Source organism: Pongo abelii, chromosome 5 (assembly GCF_028885655.2).
Source record: "Pongo abelii isolate AG06213 chromosome 5, NHGRI_mPonAbe1-v2.0_pri, whole genome shotgun sequence".
In the NCBI taxonomy this organism is placed as follows: Eukaryota; Metazoa; Chordata; class Mammalia; order Primates; family Hominidae; genus Pongo; species Pongo abelii.
The window spans coordinates 102,941,932-102,969,204 of NC_071990.2; the positions used below are offsets into that span (position 1 = coordinate 102,941,932).

A 27,273-nucleotide genomic window follows, 5' to 3' on the forward strand; every position below is an offset into this window, starting at 1 on the left:
TTTGATATAAGAAGGTTTTGGATTGATTTTTGAGTGTGTTTCCATAAATGGTTTTATTTTTCTCTGTAAAGTAAAACCCAGGTCAACTACTAAAAGTGAGTTGAGTCCACAGAAAGTTTTGAGTGTCAGGAAAGGAGCAATTTGAAATTGACGTTGTAGAGAATAAGTTGAAAGAGATACTAAGCTTTCTGGGCAGGGTTGAACATGTACTTCAGTTTCACTCTTGTTAGTACCACTTTTTCCAGCAACGCTGTGCTGCTTCAGATTCAGAAGACATTGATAGTTGAGTTATTCCAGGGCTGGGGTTGGGTTAAACAGTTCAAAGGAAAGAGAGAGTTTAGTGAATTTAAGATATTGGCAAAAGTAATATTGAGATTTATATCATGGAAAAATCATCTGAACATGGTATAATATAAAAGAGTAGAAAAATCTAATGAATTGTAAGACTGTAGGTCTTTAATGGGCATGAGGCTCCAGTGGGATTGGAAAATATTACCAGTAAAGAAACTGAATAAACAAAGTGGGGAGAAAAAAGAGTCTAAAATCATAGAGCAGGAACGTTGAGTAATTCATTTTGAAAGTAAAGTAAATTCAGGTGTTGAAAATAGCGTTATGTGACCATGATTGGCTGAAGCACTAAGAAAAGTGTTGGTAATGATTTCGAATGACTGACAAGTTACTCTGAGTCCTGTGTGAAGGGCACTCTGTGTGAAGGACTCTGAGTGACTTGTCAGTTTCAAGCTGGTGAAAGAGGAACAGCAGTAGGCTGGAAATGACTTGTACTGACTTTCAGGAAATAAATTTACAGGAATTTTATGATTTGGTTGACATAATACCTGTGGCTTGAAATCATTAATAGTGGATATAAAATCAGCAAGTACCACTAGTAAAAGTAAAGCAAATAAAAATTGGCAAACACTACAAATCAGGGCAAGTCTCCCTTTTCCAGAGAGACAACTGTTAAACATTTAGTAGTTCATCACTGAGGAGAAGCAAACATCTGTGTCCAGGAACTGAATAGAAGACTATAATAAAATAAATCAGGTAGTAATATTGAATGGTACGAACCTTAAAAGAACAGGGTTTTGTACCTTTGCTTGCTTTCAAGAAGAGTGTGGAATGTGTGATCTAGAAGTAGGAAAGAAACAAGAAGGATACATTTCCCATTCTTGATATATGTGGAGTGTGAAATACATTTTTCATTAATGTATTAAAGCTGTACTTAAAATTAAATAGAGTTTAAAATTATTTATGTAGAGCAATAATGTGGCTATCTTTCTGTTTTGCTTTAAAGCTGGGTCAGGTATATATACATATGTTTTTCTTATTGAATGAAGCCATGAACAGAATATGGGAAAAATAAGTACATGTCTAGTTATTCTTAATTAAACTGATATGATCATTACAAATTATATGACTGTATTAAATTATCACAGGTGCCATGATATATATATGTTATTTATAAATAAAAATAAAACAAAAAAGAACAAAAATAAATAAATATTAATGGATATATAGACCATCTCCACTGAAAAATATCTTGGAATCTATATAGTCTAATCCATTTATTCCACGATTGAACAAATTGGCTTCTAGAGAGATAAACTTACTCACTACATATCATTTAGCTTGGTAATATTAGAGCTGAAAGTAATATGCCTGTCTTCTAAACTCCAGCATGATAGGAATAATTTCATTGTATGCATCTAGTCATTCATTTATTCATTTTTTTCTAATTTATTCAATAAGTATCTATTGATACCTATGATATACTAGACACTGTTCCAGGTACAAGAGCTATAAAGATAGGGAAAAATCCTTGCATTAACAGAGTTTTTCTTCTAGTAGGTAGAGATAGAAATTGAACAGATAAAGAAGTGTAAAGAGGAAATACATAATATACTACCTAGTCATTAAGAGGTATGAATACAAATAAAATAGAAGGAGGATAAGGTATATATATGGTGAGTTGAGGGTTTTAATTTTAAATAGGGTAAATATTAGAAATTGTGTGGAAAAAGGAATGTATCAGCAAACATCAAGAGGAAGTGGAGAAGTGAGGCACATGGATATGCAGGGAAAATGCATTCCAGCTAGAGAAAACAGCATAGTCAAAGCCCCTCTATTAAATTGTACCCCTAATTAAAATGTGCTGCAAATCAATGATCAATATAATCTTTGATTACTTTATACATATTCATATTGTGATATGTTTTAGTTCTCAGTGTACTTGTAATGTATTATAAGACTTTAAGCTTTGCCAGGACAGAGGTCATGTTTTGTTTTTGGGAAATCTATGCACACACAGTGCCTGGCGTGGTTATTTATACCAAGCTGGTGGTCAATATATATTAGAATGATAGATCAAATGAATGAATGAATAATCTAGTGAATTATTAAATGGAATAGGTTGAGTTTTAAAATAAAACTTTTGTGCCTCTAAGTCTCCTCGCCTGAAAAGGCCTGACGTTAAGGGCCATGTTGGTTAAAGCTCCTACCTCAGCAAAAGCTCAGGGTGCTTTTTCTGTTCTTGCTTACTAGGGTGATTAAATAACAATAGAGGGGAAAACAAGTTTCCATATCCTTAAAAAATTATGAATTAGTTAATGGTAAGTGCATATACATATACACTTACATATATATATATATATATATGAAGACAGTAGGTATATGCTACAGTCATCACATGTACAAGTACTGTGTTTCTCTTTTGATTGATTATGTAAAACAAGCAACCAGAATAAATTCTGATAATCTTTACAGAGCTTTATGGCCTGTCAAAATGGCTTTCGATGAATTTTCTCATTTATTTATCAGAACACTGCCACGATATTGTTAAAGAAGCTTTTTATTACATTAGGTAGGGAAAAGAAATTATGGCTTATCCAACGTCCTTCATTGACCCAGTGTGGTAAAGTTTCTTAATTGTATTTCAGTTTGGCCACATGACAGTAAAATATATTCTTGATGGCTGTTATTTATAAGAAAAGAAAACATTTGATCAGGAAAGTTGAAGACATCTCATTTAAAAGATAATATGCAATGAACCTTCATTATGAGATACTTGGAATGGTACACAATGAACTATCAAATGCTGTTTCAACTACCTAAAAAGGATAACTGTCTTTAACTGCACCAAATGATACTAAACTTGCTGCCTATCATATTATGCTTAGTCACTCTGATTTCTTTTATTTCTCTATTAACTCACAGTAACACTGAGAAGAGCAATTCTCTCTGTTTCATTGTCCTTCCCTTCAAATATCCTGTTTTAAGAGACTACAGATGCCTTGAGATAACACTGCCAGAATTATCCCAAGGACTGACAGGTTTACTAACAACTGAATGCTTTTCAGATCACTGCACTGGACTCAGATCCACCTTTGATATGAACCACATATGGCTTCAGTCTTGTTTCCCTGAATTAACTCTAATTTCCTAGTGACCAAGGTCAGATGAGTCCAGATAGGGCTCAGCTGTTCTTACCTAGCACATATGTTCCAGGATTGTTGGTAATTTATTTCTGTAATAAAAAATTAAAATGGAAATCTCAGCCAGAATCTCTTTTACCAAGGGAGACCTTGCTACGGGCATTAGGGCTTATTACATGTAACTTTTTCATAACAAAATAAGAATTATTATTATAGCACTTATAGCCAAATATTTAAGTTAGCATTATAAACAAAATTGGTCATATAAAATTTATTGAAAAAGAATAATTTGAGTAAGTACCAAATACCACAAAATTTACATTGTTAATTTTAAAAAGTCAGAAATTACTGTATTTGCTTTTAGCAATTTTACTGTATTAATCTATATACCAATGTTAAACCAATTCTGCCAGATTTATTATTTAGGAGATACAACTTTTATTTATAAATGTCTGTTTATTAATTCAAAAGAAATAGAATTTGTTAACAATAAAGTCTTTTTCAGATTACTTCAAGATATTTTGGGTGTTGTACCACCTGATTAACTTTTTAAGGTATCTGAGCTGAAGTCAACATTTCCAATATTATGTATAACAAAACATATTACAAAATAGTATTCAATTTTCTTTGTATGGTTGGTGTGTTGTTGTTATGACATTTAAAACAAAATTAATGTTAAAAGTTTCACATTTCATTCATGGAGAAAGCTTTCCTGTAGAACATACTTAAAAAGTTAATTCTAAATCCTTGCTTTAAGAAGTTACACAAATATTGATACTTATTTTCTTATCACTTTTAGACAGTCAGGTTTATAAAAGCAAGTTCAATGAGCATAAGATGGTTTCTAAATTTTAATTTATTTTTGACAGCAAACAAAATGAACAAAGGTGAAGAATTCATTTGTGTACCTAAGGTATCTTTAAAAAGAAGATGGCTTTATATTTGTCAAATATGTTGCTCCCAGTAAAAGAAAAGAAGATCTATGCAAATGGTTCAAGAGTAAACCTTACCTTATTAGCTTTTCATAATATTTTAGAAGAAATTTAAAACAAAATTGCAAACCACTATTCTTACACTGATATTTTACCAGTTCACTAAAACATTCAGAAAAGAAATTTACCTTAAAATTTGTTAGTCATTTGAAACTTGCAAAGAGCCAAATAATTTCCAGGTTGCAAACTTTATTTAGTGTTCTAGCAGAAACTGAACTAAAATGTCTATAAGTTTTAAATTGTTAGATATGTGTTTAAAATGTTTTAAATATTTACATTGTATGCTCTTTTTAATACACAAAATCATTTGGCAATTGTGAATTTTAAAGAGGGTTGTATTTCTTATTCCTTTAAAGTTTATTTTTGACAAAAATATATTATTTTGTTGATGTTTCACAGTCCATGAAAACTGCTATTATAAGCAGATAGTGTCTTATGAACTGCTTTTATTGGTTTGTGCTGATGTAGCAAAAAACAAATCGGCTTACAAGCCTCGGCATTTTTATAAAATAAACAGTGCTAAACATTGACACCCCAAATCCATCTAATGTAACATAGAAAAATAAGTTTCTTTAAGGAAAGGAGGAATAAAATAGAAATACATTCTAGTATTTTCAGTGGCAGATAGGATAAGTTTAGTGGGAAAATAAGATGATTTTATTTACAAAAACTTAAAAATGCATTTTTCTTACAGTGTTTTTTTTTAGATATGCATTTCATGCCATATCTCTGAGACATTATTTAATTGATTTTCTTGGCTTTATCTGGCTAATTACTCTGTATAATATAACTATGAGGATAATACTTAAGAAATTCTTTTTATTTTTATCAGGTAAGTTATAATCTTTTTATGTTTTATGTAATTAAAATTCTTTTGCAAAATCATGATGCCATAAATTTTATCTATTTTCACTTTTTTTTTTAAGCAAGGAGCTTTGGTTCTCTGAACTGTGTAGGAAAGAAAAATATTTTAACTATTTCTTATCTTTTACTCGGCTACCCTCAAGTTAAGCTCTTTATTATCCTCTAATTTGTTGTTACCTCAATTATTTGCTAATAGAAAATTATTTTATGATGTGCTTAGCTTACTACCTGTCTTTTATTTTATATATTTCTCTTAGGTACTACATTCTTTTGGAAAGTATGTCCTAATCAATTTGGCAGCAGCTATGGACAGGGCCAGGATGTGTCTCAATTCCTGAGTCTTTCCTGGTATTCTGTCTCTCAGTCTTCACTTTCTCTCATCACAGTGGCCAGAGGACCTTCAACGACTGTGGACACTTTGGCTGATCAGTTTAGTCCCTATGTTTGATTTTAATCAGGTCCCTTGGCAATGATCAGTATCTACTTCACTGAAAGACACTAACCATTGTCACAGGAGATGGAGCAAAATGCATTTACAGGTGGCTTCTTCAACATGCCCATTGTTTTCCACCTATAATCTTTAGTTTATACTGTAACTTTATATTTTCTTTCTTCTATGTCAATTTGCATACAACTTTTCTATTCAACATAGAAATATTTGATTAATTTCATTTTTACCTCATCACTGATCTTAAGTGCATTTTTATTCCTTTAACTTGTACAGCTCCCATTTATTGATTTTTACCTTTCAAGTTCCTATAATCTATTTAACTTTGAGAATATTCAACAACTTTCTGCTTTATTAAAAATAAATCTAGCTAAGTCTTCTTATTTTCTCCTTATACAATATATTTTACAGTGGAAGTATGACCCCATGGGTGTTTCATATAAATATTTTCAAACCAGAGGTCAAGCCAATGGCAGTGTTTTAAATCCTTGTTTATTCTACTCAGGACCCACCTTATTAGGAACATTGCCTTATTTTTTTCAGCTTCACTGAGGTACAGTTGACCCAATAAAATAATAAAAATTGTATATATTTACAGTTTTGGGGAGTCTTTCCTAATAAATTTGACAGCAGCTACGCACAGAGCCAGGCTGAGTCTCAATTCCTGAGTCTTTCCTAGTATCTCATCTATATCTACATACATATATATATATAAAATTATATAATCAGTTTAATTAACATATCCATTATCCTGTATTTTTGTGTATGTGGTGAGAATATTTAAGATCTAGTCTCTTAGCAACTTTCAAGTATAAATTTGCAGTATAATTATGTGTAATCACTATGTTAAATGACATAAGCTAGGCACAGAAAGACAAACGCTGCATGATCTCACCTATACATGGAATGTAAAAAAAGTTGAACTCATAGAAGCAGGGAGTAGAATAGTAGTTACCAGGGGTTTGAGGGGAGGAAATGGAGAGGTGTTAGCTAAAGGAACTTTGCATTATTGATTGTTCTTTCTTTCTCTGACATTTTAAACCTCTCCTTTCTTTTGAAACATCCCCCTATTGGCATTTAAACATGCTCAAATATCTTCAATCCTTTAAAATCTTACTTAAACCAAAATATTCTTCTATCTACTGTCCTGGATCTGCTCATCTTCAGGGTTGTACTTTTTATTTTACATTTTTTTCTTTTTGGTACTAGGTTACTTTCCTCAAATCCTTTCTTAATCCACTTTGATATGACTTCTAAGAGCTTCACTCCTCTCAGTTAGCCCTTGCTAAAATAACTAAGAAACTCTCTGTTGCCATATCCAAAGGAAATTATTCAGTTTTCATTGTTTGTAGTTTTTTAGCAAAATCACTACAGAGGACCACTTCCTCACTCAACTTTCTCTTGCCTTAATTTATGCAGTACTTAGATTTTCTTCCTTCTCTGTTTTTTTTTTTTTTAATTAAGTTCTAGGGTACATGTACACTCTGTTTACTCATTTTATGTTTCAGCCTCCTATGCCGGCTGGTGAAATTCAAAATTCCACAAGCCTTAATCCTAAGACTCATCTTATCTTCTCCTGTCTTTTTCACATGTATCCACTACTTGGTCAGTTGTATCTAACATGGCATTCAAAATCTACATTTTTAGCTTTGATTTCCCCTCTGAACTCCAGACTTAATATCTAACTTCATATTACAGATCCATTTGAATGTTCCTCATGTGTCCCCAACTCACTAGGTATAATCTTTCTCCCCTAAAATTTGATCTTCTTTCAGTTTTTTTTCTCTGTCAGTAATGCTCAAGTTTAAACCAGAAACCAAGGACTTGTTCAACCTAAACCTCTTCTTTACTTTTTATATTTTAATAATTACCAAGTATTTTGCATTACACACACACACACACACACACACACACACTCACACCCTTTGAGTTTCTGGATATCTTTCCATCTCCAACACCATCTCCAGAGTCCAAGTACTGTTTCCTTAGACTGATGCTATGTGCTTCTGAATGGTCTTTTTACATCCATTGTAGTCTTAGTGATCTCTTCAAAATGCAAATCTGATTTCATCTTCCATAGACAATCTGCTTCATAATTGCCTTCACTTCTCACTGCTCCTATGATTAAGGCATATTTTGTTCTTGCATGTTAACTATTTATGAAACCTGGACCCTGGTCAGTGTCTAAAATTGTGCCTATTACATGAAAGTAATTCAATACACATATTTTACTTATTTATTTTTATTTTATTTTAAAAAATTTTAATAATTTCAACTTTTATTTTAGATTCAGGAGATATATGTGCAGTTTTGTTATATGGGTACATTATGTGATGCTGAGGTACGGTTGATCATGTCACCTAGGTAGTGAGCATAGTCTGCAATATGTTTTCAACCCTTGCCCCCATCATCTTCCTCCCTTGGTAATCCCCAGTGTCTATTGTTGCTATCTTTATGTCCATGAGTACTCAATGTTTAGCTCTCATTTATATCTGAGAATGTGCAATATTTGGTTTTCTGTTCTTGTGTTAATTCACTTAGGATAATGACCTCCATCCAGCTGCATCCATGTTGCTGTAAAGGACATGATTTTGTTCTTTTTTATGACTGTGTAGTATTCTATGGTGGTACACTTATTTTAAATAAAAGAGTAATTTGGCTCTGTGAAAGCAAAAGTTGCACTGGGAAAAGTTAAAACAACAAGGAAGACTTTTCTATTCCAAAAAGGAAGAGAGAGATCAGAACTCAATCTCTGAACTGGGCTGAAACTCTGGAGAGTTTTAAAGGATGGGTTGGGAGTTTTTAAGGGTGAAAGAGCTTTTAACAACAATTGGGTGGGTATGGGGGATTATGACCATATGTGTTTGCTAATTGGGACTATCCAAGGGAAATATAAACTTTCTCACATCTTCGTCACAGAAAGTAGCTTTACAACTTGGAACAAGGGACCCTCTGTCTGAAGTTAGGTTTCTACCTTTCCACAGAGACTGGAAGATAGAGATGCCTCTTTCCTTGATGATTACCTTTCAAAAGGTTGGCTCCAGGGCCTTTAGAAAGACAGTCTGGTGTTGAAAAACTGCCAAGAGCCTTTCAAAAAGATTTACATTTAAAAGGGACAAATAAAGAATTTACAATTACAAGAATTCGGAAGTAAATTATCTACGAGAGGGGAGGGAAAATACCTTGATGCTTAGGCTATCTGAATCACATAAGGGACTGAGTGAGCTTAAGTTGGGGCCTGGAGGTCAGAAGGAGCCTGTCTAAAGTTTAAAAAGCTGAGGGAAGGTTTCAGGTCACCTTCATTACTCCTTATTTATTTTGCTATCATTTTCTAGCACTCTGTTCCTTAGGTCATGGTGCCCCAGCCAAAGAATACTTTCTTCAATTATCCCTCCCATCAAGTTCATATCCAAGGTAGCATCTCTTGAGTGCTTTCTCGCATATTAGAGAGTTCTTGATGTTGTAAATGCAAGAGAATGCATTTTGAGTTTTTGTTTTGTTGCATTTGTAAAATATTTCTTACCACTTTGAGGATCATTTATGCCATTCTGTTTGCTTTAGTCTTTACATTTTCAGTTGGAGGCTGTCCTCAAATATTTGGTTATCCTTGGCTGTTTGATCATATTTAATAGATTTTAAAAGGCTCACTGCAAATTCTAGGTGCTTACTCGAAGCTGAAAAACTGAGTTTCACTGTGGGGTATGTAGTGGGTAATTTAGTTAGAAAATCCATGAAATGTATATGTAGACAGAGTTGGTGTAGTGCACTGATTAAGATTATGAACCTTGTAGGTAATCTTCCCATGTTTGAGTCCTGGTTTTGCCACTAAGCAGCCATATAATTTTAGGCAAATCATTAACATCATTGTGTTTTGGTTTTCTTGTTTATAAAAGGGGTACAAAAATACCTACATATTTTTATAAAAATTAAAAATTTTAGTATTTGTAAATAATTTGGAATAGCGTCTAGCACATGCTAAAATTTATATATGTGTAAACTTTTATTATTACTATTAATACTATTTATTTTGCTTGAAAAAAATTCTATTATTCTTTCTGGAGGAAGTATATGAATCAATACAGACATAAGGCTGACTGGTCTTAACATTGGTTGTGGATTTCAACTTATTTCTTCTGATTTTAATACGGTCTTCCCTGGTTCAACTATCCAGCATGCTCTTGCTTCCTCTTCAGAGAATAAAACCTCTAGTGCCTGCTTGGGTGGGATGGGGGAGTCATCATGCTATTCAGAGATAGGCTGTAACAATCTAACTGTTTTTAAAACGTCCCTTCAATAAATTCTACTTTTTTTAAACCCATGTTTATTTTGGCTTTGAAAGGGATCTAGAACTGACTATCTCTGGACATTTGTGGAGTGAGGGTGTATTCTAAAGTTACCCGTTTCCTGGTAGGTGACAAGCAGATAATCATATTTCTTAAACTGAGCTTTCATATTTATTATGAGAGTTAAAACAGTTTGGGTGACTTTTCTATCTAAATATATTTTGCCATTAAAATAATAGAAATGCTTAAAGAAATGAAAAATCAGTGCTGGAAAGTATTTCAAGAATTTTAAGTGAGTATATGTTTTGTAAAATTCTTATTACACCAATTAACTGTTAGTATTGTAGATCAGATATTTCAAATGTGAAATAATATGATAGTTCATAGTAATTTAACATGAAACTATATACATTTGTAAAGGATACAGTAGCAACATTTCTTAAAGTTGGTTGGTTTTCAGTTGTGATTAAAAAAAAAGTTTGATGTGTTCACCACATGGATTACAGTAAAATATTCACAATGAATGGATTTGTGTACTATTATAAAATATAATTATCTTGGCCAGGCATGGTGTCTCATGCTTGTAATCCTAGCACTTTGGGAGGTTGAGGCAGGCATGTTCAGTGTTTCACTGGGGAGCAAAGGTTTGCGTTTCTACCTGGTCTTAGCCCTGATTCTGTGCTTGTCTTTATAGAGCACTCATTGTACCTTTTTCTTTTTCCTAGTAAATCATAAGGTACTTATTTCCATTTTATCATTGAAACAGTGCCAGGATTTTTCTCTGTAATATTGTGGGCCTGCCTTGTAGGGGAAGTAGTGGTAATATCACATTTATTTCCTTGCATATGTAGAAATAAAAGCACACTTAAACTTTAAAAAATATTCCATATCTATTTGCTTGAAAAGAGTTTTAACTTTTTATGATAATGCAAGCAGTATGATGAATATCCTTCCTGTGTTTATAACTTCAGGATTATTTTTGGTATTTGTATAATATAATAATTAAATGATGATAAGGGTTTCACAGATGAACTTTCAAGGAGCAGATGCTAACGTTTTTCCTGTTTATGTTTTACCAGGGCCTTCTGAACAAAACCTATTTCCTTCTTTTAGTAATGAAATTCTAGTAAAGCCCTCCTGAGAATTTTCAGCTGGATATAAACACTATTCAATTGTATTGGTCCAGGAATCTTTAGTTATTTAGTAGGTCTGAATAATAGATTTCTGAAGTCCAGCTTAAAGAAGTACTGAGGTGATCAAATTGTTTCTCAGTGGAAATGTAGATATCTTTATTTGTAACATCCTTATTTGTAACACATTCTGCGCCTCTCTTCAACCTATACTATTTTTGTGTATCCCTGGGGGTTAATGTAGCATCTGTGTTATGTTATCCCAAGTTGGGGGAAAACATACAAACTCTTGTAGTCTTACGGTGTCAATCTGAGTGCAGTGTTTCTCTCTTCCATATTTGTTGTATAGAAATGTTGACAAATATGAAATACTCAGGTAAGAGACAAGCACAAAGGACTTTCTTATAAATCATTTGTTTTCTGTTGTATGTATAACTTTCAATGATTTACTGGGATGCGTTTTTAAACATGAAGATTTTAAAAAATATATTTGTTAAATAAATCTATACTATACCTAGAAATATGATGAGAAATTGCTATGAGACAGTCATTATACAGATTCAGATTTTTTTTTGGTATATATATATATATTTTGGTATATATATATATATTTTGGTATATATATATATATATTTTGGTATATATATATATATATTTTGGTATATATATATATATATATATATATATATATCCCTTAAAAATTATATTGTTTAAGATGGTACAAGTAAAGTAAATGTAGTTCACTGTGTCTAAGCATTATAGGAGCACATGGAAACTAAGGAATACCTTTCTTGTGACCAACTTATATTTATTTTCTGCAGAAATCAAAAATCTCCACGTATGACAAAATGTGGGCCTTTATGAGTAGCAGAAGGCAGTCAGTGTTGGTCAAAAGTAATGAAGAAGGAATCCAGCGAGTCCTCACCTCTGATTATGCTTTCCTAATGGAGTCAACAACCATCGAGTTTGTTACCCAGCGGAACTGTAACCTGACACAGATTGGCGGCCTTATAGACTCTAAAGGTTATGGCGTTGGCACTCCCATGGGTAGGTTATATGTCAGCTCTTTGTTCTTTGTTCATTAATCTGAGTTGCTGTAAGATGGGAAAAACTGTGTGTCCACATATGCCATTAGGAATTTTGTTTTTACCAAATGCATCCTGCTACCCCTCTGTGATTGTATGAAAGCAGGTTATCAATTTGGACATATTCTTCTAAATAGATAAGTCAAAAATAGGAAAAAATAATTTCTATCAAAATGGTCAGTAGATATTTTTACTGAATCAGTGTTGAAAAACATACAGTATAACCCAGCTAACCTTCTCTTTTCAATCTTAAATTCAAAAAATGTTTTATGAGTACACTAAAGTTTTTGTAACAATTTACTTTTTTAAATTTGTGGCTTACAAATATAGTATTTGACTTAGTGAGTTAACTAAAATAAGTGAGGCATAAATGGCTCTCATGAATATTATCAGAATTGTTTTACTTAAAAGAAGGTAGAAATGGCAGACTATTTACCATGACATATCTACAATATTTAACACTAAGGATTATTTTTAACATCCCCCTTCTTTCATATGGCAAATCATTTTTAGTCAAAATAATCAAATGAGATAATGAATTGTAATTTCCAGAAAACCATAATAAAACTCTTGATTATATATATACAAACATGTATGAATATGTATATGATGGTGCCGTAAGTAAATACACACACGTGCACACACACACACACACACACACATATATATATAAAACATTACAGTACATGTGTACATGTAGTGGACAGAATAATGGCTTCCCAGGGATGTCCATGTCTTAATCCCCAGAACCTTTGAATATGTTACTTTATAGCAATATACTTTGAATATAGCATATACTTTGAATATGTATCATAGCAAAAGATACTTTGCAAATGCGATTAAGTTAAGGATCTTGAGATGGGGAGATTTTCCTGCATTAACCAGATGCATCCAATGTAATCACAAGAGCCATTGTAAAAGGGAGAGTGTGTGGTTGAGTCATAGTTACGATGTGATTATGTCAGGGATGTGAGAGAAAGAGAGAGAGAGAGAGAGAGAGAGAGAGAAAGAGAAAGACGAGAGAGGAGAGAGATTTGTAGATATTATTTGTTGGTACTGAAGATGTAAGAAGGAGCCATGAGCCATGCAGGTGACCTTTAGAAGAAATACAGTCCTTCAGAGACATCACTTTTAGGACTTCTGACATCTAGAACTGTGAGATAATAAATTTTGTATTGTTTTAAGTTACTAAGTTGATGGTAATATTTTAGAGTAGCAACAGGAAACTAATTGTACAGAGGGAAAAAAGTAATCGCATATTTAATTACATCAATGTACTTTTTGAAAGAAAGGGGAAAACATATTCATGATTTATCACAGTAGTAACTAATAACACTGTACATGTTTTGGACCTTAACTTTTGCAAATTTGTCAATGACTTGGTTAAAACCGATCATTGATTTCTGGCAACTCTGAAATGTGTAGGAAGTCCAATAGTTTTCTACCAAAAAATTTAATATTAAATAATATTACATTTGGAAAATCATCTGAAATGTATTATGGTTTAAAAAAAGCTCGAATTAGTTTTGACAAAATTTTGAGATATTAATTCTTGCATTTATGTAGTAGAGTCATAACAAAGAATAATTGTGCAGTCATTATAGAAATGAAAAAAAACAAACCTGAGTTCTTATTCCCAAAATAGGCAAGTGTAGCTGAGTCCACATAATTGAGGGGTTAATGGTATAATTGGAATTTTCCAATTTTATTTCCAGGTAGAATACAATGCTTATTAAAGAATTAAATATAAATATTTGCTAATTTGAAAGTCAATAAAAGCTCAGTTGTTAAAACTCAACAATAATTGTTTAGAACTTAGACCAACAAAAGATATTTTGGAGGAGGAATATTTTATATTTTACATGTTTTAGACTTCCCAGTGCATAATGATACTAGATGCCACTGTTTTTAAATTCTCCACAGAAAATATACCCACTTTATTACCTGCACCAGGGAAAGGCTTCCTCATCCCTGTTATTCCAATAGTATGTACAAATTCAAAATTGGGCAATTAATTTTAATATACTATAAATGTATTAAAATGATTGCGTTTTCACAATTATATTGCTGAGAAACATTTTTTACTTCTCAAAATGTGTTAAATTGTACCTTTATCGCCAGTAAGGCTTTGGTTTATTGCCCTAGCTCTGTGTGATGGGAGTGCTCAAATCTTGGCATTCTGCATAGTTAGGTCAGTTATGGTTCTTTCCCTCAATAAGAAATGCATGCTGAACCCAGAAACTTCATGAGTTACTGCACCAGTTATTTGGAATTTGTGATGCACAACTTCTTTGATAATTTTTGAATTATGTTTTTTCCTAGGAAAAATCATATACTCTTAAAAGAAGAGGCTGATAATGTGCTATGAATATAAACGTGCAGTATTCTGCACACTGATATTCTGAACTTATTCTTGTCACTACTGTGCTCTTGGACAAGTAACTTGAAATTTATGGCCTCTAACTTTAATTTTTTAAACTAGTAAAAGAAGAGGATAGTATATCTCAGGTCCATTTAAATGCTAAATAATTTGGCAAATAATGTGCTTGATAAATTCTCAGAGTTTAGTCTAAATTAGGCTAGACTACATGGAGAAATATGGCTAGCTGATGTCTTAGAATACATTAAAAAAATCAGGCACACTCTTAAAGTAGTTATGAGAGGTGGAAGCAGTGGTTTGTTAGGCTCGCATTATCCTATAGTTTCATTTGGGAAGAGCTGAAATAAATAAACACATTTTTTAGTATCATTTCTGAAAGGAGTGAGACTCATATATTGCTGCCATTTTCTCCGGGTTTGCATCGTCTGGATGAGACTCATATATTGCTGTCATTCTCTGCTGGTTTCCATTGTCTGGATAAGGGCAGAGATATTTGTCTCTCTTTTGCTGTTCGTTGTCTCAGCCACTATCATAATCTGCATTTCTCAACTGGGAAATTAGCATTTGCCTTTTATGTTACCATTGCTGAAGCATACTGAAAATGATAGTAGTGTGTTAATATATTTACTTATTTTAAATACTGTATTTAATTATAAACAAAAAAACAAGGAATTCATTAAGGTGTGAAAAATATTCCTTGAGGTTCTTGCTCTTTCTCAGCAAGACTTAATGAGAATAGCTATATTCAAAGCAGAGCAATATGGGCTAAGGTTCTGAAAAACGCAGATTACTTCCAGAAGTTCCCCAGGCTTTTTAATTTATATATTCAGGAGCTATAACCCACAGTGAAAATTTCACCTTTAGTAATATCCTATATGTGATCAAAGAGAGGAACTTCCTTTTCTTTGCTTTTATTATTGCTCAGATTTTGAGATATTTTCAAGAAAGCCTACGTGGTTTGATGAGGAGATTAAAACGGGAAATATTATGAGTCTTTTCGAGTGGGAAATCAGAAAAAAAATAAAAAATTGTGCATATATCCACCCCTGCCCCATTTTCCCCCAAATTCATATTTTATTTTCTTAGCCTGCCATGCCTCCTTCTAATTGATTCATTTAGGGGCCTCACTATCACCATTCATCACTCTGAGTGTGATCGTTACTGCCCAAAGTGTGCTGTGAGATCGCTGAAAGACTCAGAATAAGCTATTTAATTAAGGAAGCTCTGTTTACACAAAAATACCTTAGTGGAGCAATCAACAATGATGTGAAAGTAAATGCTAAATAAGCTTAAGCAGGTTTAATTAAGTTTGGAGTGACATTAAATTCCTTTCATAGTTTTCCTGACTGCAGCAACGTTATTTTAATGTGGCATTTACTGCATGGTAGATTTTTGAAGTTGCAGGAAACCTTACTTGGTAAGTTAACTGAACTTCTTATTTCATTCAAAACAATATTTTTAAAAGAAGCTCAGAGTGAGTTAAAAGCAAGGAGCAAAATCATAGCAGTTTCATTAAGGAATGACTAAATTGTGTGAGCAGGTGCCGTCTTGTCTCTTATTTCACCATAGGTGATAATCTATTTATCTGAACTGGGAACATTTCTCCTCCTTAATAGCATTTTTGGCTGCATTGCTTCTCTCCTGACTGCCTGTACTTAAAAGCCTTCTTGGTTTCTCTTTTTCAAATGTTGAGTGCATATTGCACTTTGAGGACTAGGCAGACTCAGCAGTCCGTGAGCTGGTAGGAAAGCAGCAGTCTAGAAAAAATTCCATTAGGGCCAGTTGGTATTATTTTGCTTTGCTTTATGCAATTTGGTAGAAATATTATATTATAAAATGACTGAAGGGTCCCATTAAGATGATTTCTATGTTTAGCAATGAGTTAGTGACCTCTTTCTTTCATGTATTAGTTCCTCACAACTTTAATAACAAGCAATGTATGTGGCAGCTGAAAAAGGGATGGAGGGAATTGTGCTCATATTTGTGCATATTATTGATAATGTAATTTTCTATAATTTCAGTTGTTTCTATTTTACTTGTGGGTTTAAATCAATAGTGAATTCCAGTCAGTGAGTGTATAATTATTTAACAGTCAGTGAGTAACTATTTCTGTGAACAAAACCCAAAATAAATTAGTCATATAATAGAGAATTACTGAAAGACACACTATACATGAAGAATGTAAAGATAGACATATTTACAATGCCCTTTAATATGAAGATTAAATTTAAAAATAATTTTAGCCATACACAAAGCTGTTATATACATTTTATTTTTCTCATATTTACTGATTGATTGAATCAGAAATATTAGGGTATATTTTATTTAGTAATTGACTTCTTTAATGGTACCTTTACAAGCTAATGCTTTAACACAATATTATCTATGAATATCAAAAAGCAGTAGTACTATTTATAATCCTCAAGCTAACCCATAATTAGCCTAAAGTAAAAAATGTAACAATAGGTTATATTATTGAGTTTTCATGGTAGAAGTGCACTACTTTGACATATAAACAAAATGAAATTTCCTTTTTTTACTTCTTTCTATTTTCTAATGTTAATGCATAAGATTCACTCTTTATTTTTTAATTTCTCATTATTTGGTGAGGTAAGAGATGTAGAATTGCTACCAGTGGAGGTATGTTGTTTGAGGCAGATGCCAATGTTTGTAAAAATAGAAATCAGTATGAGAAGAATGTTGTTCCCTGTTTTGTTCACCATCCATTTCTAAAATTCTCAATTTATCATATAATAAGTACTGTAATATTCATCTTTATAGATGCATAAAATTGCCAGCCTTCAGTTTTTCAGCCTTACTGAAATAAATGAACACATTTGTCTTCATTAGTTTAACATAATGCACAAAAATTGATGCAAATTATTCATCTTTCTGCAGGTCAACCCTTCCATTAAAATGCATTCTATTTTCCCTTTGCAGAAGCAGCACAATTTTAATATTTGAAGTGATTTTGCAGGGCTAAATCTAGATCTAATAATTTTCAGAGATTGAATTAAACAAAGAAACTCAAATTACACCTGTTCAAGCTGTACATTCCTGGCATATTTGTTAAGTCTAGGTTATATGTCACTGAAAACATAAGAATCTCAATAAGTTATACCTGCTCCACAGACATCATTAACAGGCTGCATGCTACAATCTAGGAGGCTTCAAGAGGGAATTTGATGAATTGTGAGCACCACTGTGAACAGCCGTGATTAATATTGTAAATATTGACCAAATGGTACCCAAACAATGTAGAAATGGATAATTCTCATAAAACAGAGTTCTGACAGATTTTATACACAAAGATTGGAGCATTTAATTCATTTACTGATTAGTCCAAGACCATGGCTTCAAATTTTACTTTAGATTAGTTAGCCACAGACTGTCAGACTATGTCAGATAGTTGCCCTTGGTTAGCACAGGTAGGTAAGATCAATGAGTCACTCTTATTAGAAAAAAGCTAGTCAAATGTTTGTTCTAAATACCAAACCCAAATGCTTTGCATTTGCTGACCCTCATGTGACAGACATATTCGTAGCATGTTGCACGGAGTCTTTGGCCTTTGTAGTCAGATGAGTTGTGTGCAAATTTTAGTTTCACCTGGATGAAACCTGATGAAGTTACTGAGTCCCTATTACACTTAGTGTCCTCATGTATAAGTAGATATAACCGTGTTCACATAATTGGATTGTGATAAAGATTGAGAATATTATATTTATAGTACTTGAATCAGAATAGGTAGCATAAAGAATTTTAAAGAAATGTTTTGATCACTTCTAATATGACGTTATAGAAAATTAAAAAAATAAATAAAAAGTGTTTTGAAGAAATGTTCTCTAATAATTGAAAGAATATGTTAGCGGTCTCTATTTATACATTTTTAGAACTGTCTTGTCTTTATATGTTTAGGGATATTAAATATATAGCTGAGAAAGCAGAGTATTAGTATGACCCATTGTTAACCAGCTGGAAACCTGTTTCTAATAAAACCTACCTGGGATTTTACCATCAGCCAATCAGTATATTGTAATTAGATAACTACCATTTTGTGGGAAGAAAGTGATTGATATCTACTGTATAAAGTTAAGAAAATTCCTGTCATAAGGCATTATCTAAACAAGCAAAATGGTTTTCCATTTCCCAACATGTCTTGAACTTTTAGTAACAGAGCTCAAAATGTATTAGGAGAAGTATCATCTCTAAAGACATGTTTAGTAAACAATCTTTTTAGTAAACAGAGCTCAAAATGTACTAGGAGAAAAATCATCTCTAAAGGCCTGTATATTTTCTTTACATTTGACCAATCTACAAGAATTTCATTACTCTATCCTGCTTAGCTCTGCAAAATAATGAACATAAAATATAAACATAAATCATCTTTCTTTTTTAGAAGACATATATGGAAAAACAAATTTGACATAAAATAGAGAAAAATGCAATATTGGACATAAACAAATGCCTGTTATTAGTGCAGGGACTTAGATAGGTGGAGCTTAGTGAGACTAAAGCAGACAGACCAAATTGCAAAAGGGACCTTAAAGGATGGGTAGTTCACTGTCTCGAAAAAAATATATTTTTTTCTTCCAATTTTAGGGTTCTTAATGATTAATCAATCAGGATAATGATTTAATATAAAATGGTCCAACTCTTATAATTCTTTCCTTGGTATTTTACATTAGATTTGGAAAAAAGCATAATAGTAAGGAAATCATTGCTGACAAAACCATTCCTAACATTATTCTAACGATTGCTGATGGCAAAATCATAAGAAAGGTAGGGTTTATAGGATAAAATTATTTCTATTTTCATACTTAGTGTCAGAGTTTCATGGTTTAATACTCAAGAAATATGACAGCAAATCTATTTCACCAGTCACTTTTAACTAATATATATGAAATATGTCAGAACCAGTAAAAATAGTTGGCTGTTTCATTACAGGTTGATAACATTTTCTTTTTCACAAGTTAGAGGATATACAGAATATTAATAAAAGGCAACTGTCTAATTCATATATTCTATAATTTGAATTCTTCATTGATACATTTTATATGCCATATATAAGCATCTCCCTTTATGATCTTAGGTACCTGAATATTTTCCTGCATATTCTATAAATATTCCTTCAATTAGAATGTGTTTATATTATTAAAAAAATTTTTTTTAAACTAAACATTTATAATGTGTATATTTATGATGTAAAAGCGATATTGTGATTTACGAATACAATAAGGAATGATTAAATTAAACTAATTAGCATATCAATCACCTCAGATACTTATCTTTTTATGGTGTGAACATTTGAAATTTACTCTATTAGAATTTTTGAAATGTACAGTACACTGTTACTAATTATATTCACCATGTTGTGCAACAGATTAAAAAGACCCTATTCCTCTTGTCTGAGATTGTTTACCCTTTGACCATCATCTCCCCATTTCTCTCAACCCTCCAGCCTCTGCTTTCTGTTTCTATCAGTTCAAATGTGTTAGATCCCACATGTCAGTGAAAATATGTGATATCTGTCTTTTTGTGCCTGGCTTCTTTCATTTAGCATAATATTCTCCTGTTTCATCTAGGTTGTCGCAAATGATAGCGTTTCATTATTTTTTAGGGCTGAATAGTATTCCATTCTGTGAATATGTACTGCATTTTCTTTATTCTCTGATCCATTATTAATATAAGGTTGATCCTATAACTTGACTATTGTGAAAAGTGCTGCAATGAGTAATGGAATGTGGACATCTCTTTGACACACTGATTTCAAATCTTTTGAGTAAATACATAGAAGTAAAATTGATGGATCATATGCTAATTTTACTTTTAGTTTTCTGAGGAGCCTCCATACTGTTTCCCATGATGGTTGCACTAATTCACATCCCACCAACAGTATGCGGGGGTTTCCTTTTCTTCACATCCTGATCTGATGGTTTTATAAGGAGTTTTCACTTTTACTTCTTTCACAATCTCTCTTGCCACCACCATGTAAAAAGTGCCTTTCACTTTCCTCTGTGATTGTGAGGCCTCCCTAACCGCAGAGAGCTGTGAGGCCATTAAGCCTATTTTTCTTCACAGTCTCAGGTATGTCTTTATCAGCAGTGTGAAAATGGACTCATACAGAGGAATACCATTGAAAGGCCTTAATTTTATAGAAGTATAAGACATTCATGAGCAAAAATGATAAGGATACAAAAAGAGTAATTTCATCTTTAAAAATATATCAATCCATAACATTTTAATCACCAAATGGTGTCAGATAAAAGTGAACCAATCTTTCTGATACCTAATAATCTTTTCACATTGCGTATCTGTTCACTCAGTACCTTGCTGAAAATTTTCTAGTGGTGCTCTTGAGCTATCAGATAAAATATTAATTCCTAACAATGTCATGCAATCCCTTTCTTTTACCTATCTCAAGATTCCTGTATTAGTCTGTTTTCATGCTGCTGATAAAGACATACCCAAGACGGGATAAAAAGAGGTTTAATTGGACTTACAGTTCCACATGGTTGAGGAGGCCTCAGATTTATGGCGGGAGGTGAAAGACCCTTATTTCATGCTGGCAGCAAGAGAAAAATGAGAAAAATGCAAAAGCAGAAACTCCTGATAAAACCATCAGATCTCGTGAGACTTATTCACTACCACGAGAACAGTATGGGGAACCACCCACATGATTCAATTGTCTCCCACTGGCTCCCTCCCACAATACATGGGAATTATGGGAGAACAATTCAAAATGAGATTTGGGTGGGGACACAGAGCCAAACCATATCATTTCCTTTCTGAATTTATCCTCTCTCCCCTACATCTAACCTGATAACAATACAGCAAGTTGGGTTTCCCTCTGCCTGGGTTGACCTTTTTTCACTCTTCCTCCAATTTTCTGGTTGAATTCTCTCATCCAGATAAATTTCTTATGCTGACCTTTTCATCTCTTTACACACTTTTCCTAGGCTGCCACAGAAATATATAGGATCTTTCTCTCTCTTTTGGAACCATAGCACATTTTCAGATATTCCTATATAGTATTTGGTATATAATATTACAATTTTTAAAGTATCTTTTTCTCCATTAAGGTGATAATATGAGTGTCCTAATGGCAAGGACCATAAATGAATCAATTTTTACCCATACTGTCTAACTATTAATTTTTAAGTACATAAATATTACTTAGTATAGCTGTGAGATCCTAAGTATATAGTGATGAACAATATAACCACGACCCCTGCCCTCCTAGAGTTTTCAGTGTAACAAAGAATATATAAAATTGAGCAAGTTTTTACAAATAAACAGGGTAATGTGTTACCGAATTATGTGACAGATGAAACTATAATAAATTAGTCTTCAGGAAAGGTAAGCAAAAAAGATTACTTCTATTTGATAACAGGAGTAAGAATGATAACTCTTCTTTTACTTTTGCTAACTTTTTCTTACTTCTCTCTCTTCTCTTTCCATCTACATTCCAGTTTTGGAAAGGTGTACATAGAAAAGGAAAATGATAGTGAGAGCATCTCAAATCCATTTTGTTCATTTCTTCTAGATTTAGAGGATAGGATGAGGTACAAGGTATCAGGGCCATGGAAGAATTTAGCCAACTATAAATGACACTGTTCATGTAGAAATGAGAGAAGAGAGGTTAAAAATCATCTGGTATCAAGAGAATAAAAAAATTTACTAAAGACATACCTAATAAATAATTAGCTAATAATGCAAAGAACTTTTAAAACACAATAATAATAAACAACCCCACTAAAAAATGGTCCAAAGATCTTAACAGACACCTCATCAAAGGAAATACACAAATACCAAGAGAGCATATGACAAGATGCTCCATATCATATGTCATAAAAGAAATTATGCAAATTAAAATAATGCTTTATTTAAAAAGCAGTGAATAAAAATTGCAAGAGTAAGTTGTTACCTATCAATAATAACCTTGAATGTAAATTAATTCTTCCATCAAAATACATACAGTGGCTGCATGTATTTTTAAAAAGATCAAATTATATGTTGCATGTAAGAGATTCTTTTTAGCTTTAAGAGTATTCATAACTGAAAGTGAAGTGATGGAAAAGGTATTCCATGCACATGGTAACCAAAAGTCAGCAGGGATGGCTATACTTAGAGTTCAAGTGAAAAACATTTATAGGAGACAAAGAAGATCATTATTTAATGATAAAGGAGGAAATAAATCAAGAGGACATAATAATTGTAAATATATACGCACCAAATATTGATTCACCTGAATATATAAAGCAAATATTAATGGACTGAAAGAAGAAATTAAAATAATAGTAAAAGGCACCAATACCCCACTTTTATTAATAGGTAAATCAACAAGACAGCAAATTAACAAGAAAATACTGGGCTTGAACTGCACTTTTGATATTGTTTGGCTCTGTCCCCACCCAAATCTCATGTAGAATTCTAATCCCCACATTTTAGGGAGGGACATGGTGGGAATTAATTGGATCATAGGGGCAGATTTCCCTCATGCTATTCTTGTGATACTGAGTGAGTGCTCACAAGATCTGATGGTTAAAAAGTGTGACACTTCTCCCCACAACCCGTGCCCACTGCCACCATGTGAAGAAGGTCCTTCCTTCCCCGTTAGCCTTCTTCCATGATTGTAAGTTTCCTGAGGCCTCCCAGCCATGCTTCCTGTTAAGCCTTCAGAACTATGCGTCAATTAAAACTCTTTTCTTCATAAATTTCCCAGACTCAAGTGGTTCTTTATAGCAGTGTGCAAATGGACTAATAAAACTTTATATGAAATGAACCTAACAAACATATATAGAACTTTCCATTCAAGAGCAGTAGAATGTGCTTTCTTCTCAACTGTACATATAACATTCTCCAAGACAGGGCATAGTTTAGGCCATGAAACAAATCTTAACAAATTCAAAAAGGTTGAAATTATATGTGGTATTGTGTCTGACCACAACAGTGTGAAACTGGAAATCAATAACAAGAGAAATCTTGGAAAATTAACAAGTATGTAGAAATTAAACAACATGCTCCTGAACAACTAGTAAGTCAAATAAAAAATCAAAAGGAGTATTAAAAATATATTGAAACAAATGACAATAGAAACACAGTATATCAAAACCTACAGAATGCAGCAAAAGAAGTTCTATGAGGGAACTTTATAGCAACAAAATGCCTCTACTTAAAAAGAATGAAGATCCCAAATAGCCTGACATTATGCCTCAAGGAGCTAGAAAAGGAAGAACAAACTAAACCCTAAAGTTAGCGGAAGTAAATAATAAAGATCAGAACAGAAATACATCAAACAGAAAATAGAAAAACCATAGGAAAAAAACCCAATAGTCACTTCTTTAAAAAAATAAACAAAATAGACAAACCTTTTACTAGGCTAAGGGCAAAAAGAGAGGCAACTCAAAATCAGAAAGAAAAAGAAGGCATTAAACTGAAAACTCTAAAGCATTACTGAAAGAGATAGAAGACACAATAAGTAGAAAGATATCTATGTTCACAGATTGGAAGAATTAATATTGTTAAAAATTTTCTTCCTGGCCGGTTCGGTGGCTCATGCCTGTAATCTCAGCACTTTGGGAGGCCGAGCTGGGTGGATCACAAAGTCAGGAGTTCGAGACCAGCCTGGCCAACATGGTGAAACCCCATCTCTACTAAAAATACAAAAAATTAGCTGGGTATGGTGGTGTGAGCCTGTAATCCCAGCTACTCAGGAGGCTGAGGCAGGAGAATTGCTTTAACCCAGGAGGCAGAGGTTTTGGCTCACTAGCCAAGATCACGCCAATGCACCCCAGCCTGGGTGGCAGAGCAAGACTCCATCTCAAAGAAAAAAGAAAAAAAATATATTTCTTCCTACCCAAAGCTATCTACAGTTTTAATGCAAACTCTCTTAAACTTCCAATGTAATTTCTCATAAAAAATAGAAAAGCAATCCTATAGATTATGTGAAATCACAAAAAGGCCTAATACTCAAGGCAATAATGAGCAAAATAAAATAAAATAAATCTAGAGGCGTCACAATATCTGATTTCAAATTACACTGCAAATCAATAGTAATCAAAATAGCACGGTACTGCCCCCCTCCCAAGAAAAAAATAGACATATTGACCAATGGAACTGTATAGAGGGTGCAGAAATGAACCCACACATGTATGGTCAATTGTCAAAACTATCAAGAACACCCAATGGAAAAAAATAGTTCTTCAATCAACGGCATTGAGAAAACTGGATATCCACAAGCAGAAGATGTAATTTGGTCTTTTTCTCACACCACATACAAAAATCAACTCAAAATGCATTAAAGAATTAAAAGTAAGGTCAGAAATTGTAGAAGTACTAGAAGAAAACATAGGGCAAAAACTATACAACATTGAGTTGGGCAATATTTTTTTAGATTTGAACCCAAAAGTGCAGGCCACAAAAGCAAAAATAGACAAATGGGATTACATCAAACTAAAAGCTTCTGCAAAGGAAGGAAAAAAAATAATAGTGTGAAGAGACAACCTAGAGATTGTGAGAAAATATTTGCAAGCCACACACCCAATAAGGTGTTAAATCAAAACTATATTAAGAACTCAGACAACTGAAGAGCAAGAAAAAATTATTTAAATGAGTAAGGGACCTGAATAGACATTTCTCAAAAGAAAACATACAAATGGTTAACAGATATATGAAAAAAAATTAACCATTGTTAATCATTGGGGAAAAGCAAATTAAAACCACAGTGACATATAACCTCACACTAGTTAGAATAGCTATAACAAAAAAGACATAATGTGTTGGAGTAATGACAAGCTAGAAGAAATATAATATTATTAGTAGTCTACTTCATAAAAATATTTTCCCAGACCCAAAGCGAGCAACCAGTACCAAACCACTACCTAATGCTAGGTCATATACAGCATGTAATATAATATAATTACAATATCTGAATAACTAATGAATATAAAATAAAAGAAACAAATGTCCTTTAGGAGGTGGCCAGAGAGGATATGTCATATGAAAAAAAAGCAATACCCAGTAAGCCCTTTAGACTTTTAACAAAATGTATGAAGGATTTGGGTTCTATTAAGGAAGAACAAAAAGCATATTTTTATTATTTTTTTCAAAAATTGGTTTCATCAATTTTAGTATACAGCTATATTTAAATAGTTCTTATAACAGTTGTCCCACAAAATTATCTTGCAAATAGACTTCAAAGCCAGTTGTGGAACTGTGTTTTAATATAAGCAGTGTGCTGTGAATTCTTATGAAGCATATGGAGCAATAGATGAAAAAGGGAACCTACAAAAAATACAAATTGATAAGCTGTGAGTTCACAATATGTAAGTTCAAAGGCAGAAGTACATAGGGTCAGACAGAAAAATCTAATGAAGGGGCAACATATTTTCGACAGAGAGAACACATGTAATAACAATAGTAATTGTTAGCTAAGGTTATCTTACTTTACAATAAGTATTAATAGTAATTATTGTTTCTAAAGCAGTACAAATTCAATTTAAAAGAAAAGAATTTATGGGGACATGAATAAGTGAGAGGGAAAAATTCTTCCCCGACAATAAATTTAAACATTACAAACAAATTTTATTTAATTTTTTCTGTTCTTTCCTTTAATAGATAGATGGAAGCCTTTACTTTGCTAATGTATAATGTGAATTTGCATGAGATATATTTGATATGTAGTATTATTCAAGATTATTCGTACAAGTAATCCTTTAAAAATCAAACAGATGTACATTTATCAAAAACAGAAGTGCATGTGGGAATAGCCAGTTTGGGAAATACTGTTATAATGAGTTTTAGAAGGAGATATATTATAAAAAGCAAGAATGATTTTGTTTCTGACCCTTGTAATTGATAAAAGCATACAGAAGCTTGATTTGAAAGTAAAGAAACGTTTGAAAGGCTGAATGAGAGGTTTCCAGAATGTAAGATAATGCAATTGCAGCATGTTAAATATAAGATACATTGATTTCAGGATATATTTTTAAATATAGGATAATGTGATTTCAGTATATTCATTATTGGACAATTTGCTGTGCAACCTTTAAAGAAAAGTTATTTATCAATGAATAAGCCTCCCTCAGAATTAAAAGAAAGGCTGACTGCATTTACTTTATTAGTTCTATATTATCTAGACGTAATGAAATAAGATAAAGAGAAAAATGTTGGCATGTAAAATTGAGAGATTGTACAGGGTAGTAAAAGAGCAATAGAAGAAGTAAATCAATATATTGTATATAATAGACTTAAACTTTAAAATTAAGTATTTAGAACTACGTGCGCATTTCATTCTACAAGTAAGGTTCCTAGAATGATACAGAGGAAAGAAAGGAAGAAGGAAAAAAGGGGGAAGGGAAAGAATGATAGAGGGGGAGGGGAGAGAAGAGCACGGGAGGGAAGTGGAAGTTAGGGAAGGAAGGGGAAGGGAACAAAAGAATACAGGGCCCCGGCACGGTGGCTCAGGCCTGTAATCCCAGCACTTTGGGAGGCCAAGGCGGGTGGATCACAAGGTCAAGAGATTGAAACCATCCTGGCCAACATGGTGAAACCCCGTCTCTACTAAAAATACAAAAATTAGCTGGGCATAGGGTGCCTGTAATCCCAGCTACTCGGGAGGCTGAGGTAGAAGAATCACTTGAAACTGAGAGGTGGAGGTTG

At 32.7% G+C, this 27,273-nt stretch overlaps 1 protein-coding gene across 6 annotated transcripts in view; it reads left to right on the forward strand.

Annotated features, from left to right (window-relative positions):
- Nucleotides 1–27,273, forward strand: part of GRIK2 (glutamate ionotropic receptor kainate type subunit 2) — a 1,201,011-nt gene that overhangs the window by 1,154,145 nt on the left and 19,593 nt on the right. For all 6 annotated transcript variants that reach the window (XM_054557912.2, XM_063724917.1, XM_063724918.1 and 3 more), the window contains one exon: nt 11,970–12,195. In XM_054557912.2, coding sequence (XP_054413887.1) covers nt 11,970–12,195 — 226 coding nt within the window. The remainder of the gene's footprint in view (nt 1–11,969; nt 12,196–27,273) is intronic.